Source organism: Oncorhynchus tshawytscha, linkage group LG29, assembly GCF_018296145.1.
Source record: "Oncorhynchus tshawytscha isolate Ot180627B linkage group LG29, Otsh_v2.0, whole genome shotgun sequence".
NCBI lineage: Eukaryota > Metazoa > Chordata > Actinopteri > Salmoniformes > Salmonidae > Oncorhynchus > Oncorhynchus tshawytscha.
Genome location: NC_056457.1, coordinates 12,078,807 through 12,084,149, shown reverse-complemented (window position 1 = coordinate 12,084,149; position 5,343 = coordinate 12,078,807). Strand labels below are relative to the sequence as shown.

Here is a 5,343-nt window from a genome sequence, read left to right as displayed (position 1 = left end):
TCTGGTTCCATGATCAACTGGTCAATGAGCAATACAATCAATTGATCAGTGAGGACCACACTACTAACAGTAGACCTCATGGTGTGGTATCAGATTACTACCAGGCTACTGTGATAGGGCGATAAAAAAGACATGCAATTTCATTGGTTAAAGTGGTTTTTATTTGCAGTTAATTGGTTATTCAGCATGTCCATTGTGTTTCTGTTCATGTTCATCCGGGGCATCCTGGAAAGTATGTATTGGCTGTACATCCGGTTTGCCTGTCAAATAGCAGTGTGCGAGCGCAGCCCCCAAAGATTGGTAATGTGGCACATTGAAAGACAGGCGGTCAGACAGTAGCTACATTTTCTTTTTTACGCTAGAAGGGAAATTGTTTGATTGCTCTGGTCGAATAACAATTTATTCCCTCCCCTTCAACTGAATTATAGAGACGTTGTGAAATTTACGATTGTCCTTGCATAGCGTTTGTTTCTGAAAGAAGATGGCGGATGTAGAGACTTGTGGTGCTGCTCCGGAGAAGAGCCTGGATGATTTCTTTGCCAAGAGGGATAAAAAGAAGAAGAAAGAAAAGGGAGGTAAGGGAAAAGAAGCTCCAGTTGGGCCCACACCAATTGTCTTGAAAAAGAACAAGAAGGAAAAGGAGAAGTCGGGCACGAAAAACGAAAATCAAGATGCACAGCCGGAGAAGGTAACGTTAGCTAGCGCCGCGCTAGTACTAGTTAGCCAGCAAGCTACTTGCTACTACTAGCCAAGTCAATATGTTTGCTAGCTAGTTTGCCTGATAACGATGATGACTCATGCCATGACTGTTTGGTAATACACAATGGCTGGCTAGTTATTACACTGGCCTCACACATGATTTATGGAGAGAAATATGTACGTTTTAGTTAACTAGCCAATTGGTTAGCTACTTAAAAGAGCAATCCAATAATTGAGTTTGCTAACTTAGCTAGACTGCAAACTCACGATGTATTCCAGACGGTGAGCAGACATTTCTCGATGACTTTAGGCCGCGCCAGTGTCGGCTTTCTCGATTGATCAACGATAGCTAACTGGCAAACAGTGTGGCTAGAATGTTTTCGACAGGTGAAAACTGGCACACATTGGATTATATGACTGGCGTAACATTAGTTAGCTAGCCAGCAACATGGCTCGTGAAGAATTTGAATATTATTGGAAAATATTGCCAGCGTTGTAGTAACATGCGTCATGACGAATGCAAATATAACTAGCTTACTAACTAGCTAATTAATTTTGACATCTGTCAAATTGGAAGACGAGTAACGTTACCGTACTAGCTATTTGGCCTCATTCGCTAGATGCTTAGGCCTGCAATATTCGTCTGAGGGTTCAGGTGGTTGGGCCTGGAAAATGGGGACTGGACTACAGCTGTTAAACTTAGAACCTTTCTTTGTGCAGACAAAAGCACAAAGAGTAGAACCTACTGGCGATAACGTTACTAGTAGCTAGCATTTTATGCAGGTAACATGGTTCTGAGGTTGACACGTTCCAGGGATGTTGTAATAACGTTTTGAGTCTGCCAAATTAGGGCGTGGCCAGTATCTAGATCCAAGTTTCTATTTTATTTGTACCCTTGACAAACGTTCCTTTTCATTGGCAAGTTTGCATGATCAATTGAGATTGATATGACACAAAGGTATGAGTCCTTGGGGTGCGTTGGCAAATTCACTATGGCCATCTACTCCAATTTCCGAGCACTCTTGTCTGAGTGTGCCAGAGCGCATAATAACTGCTGAATTTAAGAACGCACAACACCCGTTGAATATGGCCAGTGTCTGCAAAAAAGCGTAATTCAATTGTTGCCAGCAGCACAGTTGGTCACCAACGCTCTGAATAATGTGAAAACGGCCTAACCAGCTCTGCAAGGGCTTGTAAAATAGTCTGAGGTGTTCTCATTTGTTTGGAAGTAGCTAGCCAACGTTAACCATTTGGCTTGGCTGCTTGACTGCCTTTGAGAGGTCTGAACACTCTGCTCAAACCTACTCCTCAGCCAGAGTGTCCAGTGTACGCTCTGGAGCGAAACGTTGTGAATTTACAATCTGACCACGCTCTGAATGTATGAACGCCCAGGGCACACTCTGGCACTCAAGATTGAATTTACGAACACACCCTTGGATTGCTAAACCATCAGTCAGTGGGTTGTGTAACTGATGAGCGTTGCTCTGTCTGCAGGAGGATGAGGAGTGGAAGGAGTTTGAGGCGAAGGAGGTGGACTACAGCGGACTCAGGCTGCAGGCTCTCCAGATAAGGTAAGGCTGAATGGGGGGGGTTGCATTCATTCAGTGGGCTGAAAACAGTAGGCACTACCCTAATGACATGTTAAATGTTTGTACTAGTTGCATGTTTTTGTTGACTGTTTTCTCTGGTGGTTGTGGCAGTGATGAGAAGGAGGAAGAGGAGTATGAGGAGGAGGTCGGTGAAGATGGCGAGATCATCCTGGTCAGTGGAGACAAAATGTCTGGACCTTGGAACAAGTCTGGTGCCCCGCCACCTGCCGCTGCCTCTGTTGGTGGGTATATCTCACTCCGCACTGTGTATTAATTCCACACCCTTAATTGTAGTATTGAAGTGTTACTCCCATACAGACACTGTAGTTTTGACAATTAATGTGGACTACTAATGAGCCTTGCCCCCGTTTTCACTGACGGGTTCTCTTCTCTGCTCTTGTCTCTACAGAGGTGGAAGAGGTGCCTGAGTCAAAGCCTTCTGGGGTGTACCGCCCCCCAGGGGCCCGACTGACCACTACCAAGCGGGGCCCCAACCAGGGGCCCCCTGAGATCTTCAGCGACACACAGTTCCCCTCACTCGGGGCCGGCTCCAAGCATATTGAGACACGCAGGTCAGTGCACCTCTATATATCACTCATCTTACACGCATGCATAGGTGGGCACACATAGTGTAGAAATGTCTTTGTTTGTTTAATTAATATATCCAATGCTCGGGTTTCAGAGACAGGGAGATGGAGAAGACCTTTGAGGTGGTGAAGCACAAGAACCGTGGCCGAGAGGAAGGCGGCAGTGGGGCCTCCCTGCAGCAGTTGGAGCTCGGTAACCAGTACGCCATCTTGGGGGACAAGTAGCACACCCCAACCCCCCCTCCCCTCCCCCGCCCATCCAGCGTGGTCTTGCCCAGCCGCCAGAGGGAGCTGAACTACAGCTGTGTGTACCTAACTACAGCGCAGTCCTGACAACGAATGCTGGCGCTGCTGCCACCACCACACTGGACCTTCTCTCCCTCACACCACAGTACAATACATACATTATACATACAAACACACTCTCATACACCTCACACAGTGAACCATATAAACTGACACACTTTACATCTACATGCATTATATACAGTACATACACAAAGCACCTGGTTGGCAAAACTGAAGGACTACATCCAAAAGTGCTGTGGCAAGTGATTAACTGAAACAAAAAAATATAAAATCTATATGATACACCCATATGAATGACACTGCAGCATCAACAACAGCAAACGACAACGTACGGTTGTCTTTTGTGGATTGTTTTCAGAGCAGCAGTTGTGTGGTACAACTTCTCTCTGGACTTCAACTTGCTTTGATTATAAAGCCACAGAGGATCGAAGAAGACGAAAAAAATTGTGCGAGAAGAATTTACGAACTGTTGTTGCGAATAGATCTATTTTTTTGCGAGATCGTTATAACCCAAACTGCACATGGTTGGTTGGTGTGTTTGAGTTATGGTTTGGGCACGTGAGGGGAGACTACCTCAGTCACAGCTGTGGTGACCATGTTGAGTGGGCTTTGGCTCTTGGTGGTGAGTGGAGCAAACACCAGGCCTGCAGACGAGAAGACCACCAGGCTCTTTCACTTAGAAACTTGAAGATTTTGTTTTCCTCAAGAATGGGACTCCTGCAAAGATCTGGACACAGGAGAGAAGTTATGGTCCTCATTTAGAATGACTATTTAAAAGTGGCCTTACTGTAAAGAGCGAGAGAGGGAAACTGCTTCGTTCTCTAGAGAGAAACTTGCTCGTTGTCTCATGGTATGTTGCCAGCCTCCTGGATCTCGCAACTTAAAGATAAACCAACCTCCTTTCCTCTTCAAGAATGTAGTGCTGAGTTGTAGTTTGTCAGAATATTATACTGACTAACTGTCCTTCATATCCACTGTTTGACTTGCGCCCCATCTTTTTAAAAATTTGATTGTTAACATTGGCAAACCGTTATTAAAGCTCCTCCTTTCTAATCTGAAGTCATTCCTTTGGTAGATGTTTTGACTTTGTACAGGATTCGGACCTTTTTGTTTTTACTTTTGAGGGCTTTGTTTCCACCAGTGTTCGTGAACTTACGTCATTGTGTAGAGGTGGGATATGAAAAATAGACTGACATATTGTTACAGGTGCAAAGATACTAGCTACAGCGTCCCAAAAATGACCCTTCTGTACCCAATGCCTGTAATTGACCACAGTAAGTATGGCCTGTCATACTACTGTCCATTTTTGAGTGCATATGTTTGCTTTTGCCTATATTCATTGAATTGCTTCAGTGCAAGACATTCAAGTTTACCCTATTCTGCAGAATGGAACTCAACCCCCTTTCTCCATCCTCCCCATAGAGTTAGTTGCCCTCAAAGCTCCTTCTCCAAATATGAGATGTATTGTTTCTGTACTTATTGAAATCTTAGAGCAGATCGATGACATGTATCCCTGGTCTTGGAGAGCGTCAGTCAGTGCCTGCTATCTTTCTGCTTGGGCTCCAAACCACCTGACCACTGTCTCTCATGAACCGATGCGGTAAAATAGAAAGGTCAGGTGGTTTAGATTAGAATTAACCATGTTTGCATTTCCTTAGGTTGAACAGAGGGTTAAAACTAAGAATTGCTGGAGTTGTGTTCAGATATTTCTGTTGAAGTCATTTGAAATGTAATGGAACTTAAAATTTGCAAATGGATGGCCAGAGTTGTGGAGGGCACTGTAGCACACAAAGCATCCTGTGGACCCCTGTCTAAATGTTGTGGGTGGAAGTAGCGAACATTTCTACTGAGAACTGTTATCGAAAACTAGTTTAACACACAATAAACAGTGATCTTTGTGATGGGTGTCTTTGTCTGAGTTCTTAACTTAAAAGTGACTTATTTCATGGGTAGGCTAGATGTTCACATAAGGCCACACTGAGAAACTATGAAACTATTCTGCATTAGAATTAGCAACAGGTATTACATTTCAGTAGGCACAATAATGCACTGATAAATGATTTTCAGAGCACCATCTGGGGGGTTGAGCCTTAAATGTAATTGCAGTTTAAAAGCTGATAATAGTGCACACTACTTTAGATACAGTTGTATCTAAAGTG

At 44.2% G+C, this 5,343-nt stretch overlaps 1 protein-coding gene across 1 annotated transcript; it reads left to right on the top strand.

Annotated features, from left to right (window-relative positions):
* The first annotated feature begins 245 nt into the window (after window positions 1-245).
* On the top strand, window positions 246-5,085 carry LOC112227928 (protein CDV3 homolog). The gene is made up of 5 exons (XM_024392938.2): window positions 246-688; window positions 2,194-2,270; window positions 2,400-2,530; window positions 2,698-2,860; window positions 2,971-5,085. Exons 1-5 carry the CDS (start codon window positions 482-484, stop codon window positions 3,098-3,100), a joined length of 708 nt encoding a protein of 235 aa, XP_024248706.2. The 5' UTR covers window positions 246-481; the 3' UTR covers window positions 3,101-5,085.
* Window positions 5,086-5,343: the final 258 nt, after the last annotated feature.

What these genes read in the sequence shown, in the direction of transcription:
- LOC112227928 (XM_024392938.2), top strand. Translation starts at nt 482, where the DNA reads ATGGCGGATGTAGAGACTTGTGGTGCTGCTCCGGAGAAGAGCCTGGAT. An exon ending in CTGCAGGCTCTCCAGATAAG is followed by an intron (nt 2,271 to 2,399) that starts GTAAGGCTGAAT and finishes TGGTTGTGGCAG; the next exon opens with TGATGAGAAGGAGGAAGAGG. An exon ending in ACCTGCCGCTGCCTCTGTTG is followed by an intron (nt 2,531 to 2,697) that starts GTGGGTATATCT and finishes TTGTCTCTACAG; the next exon opens with AGGTGGAAGAGGTGCCTGAG.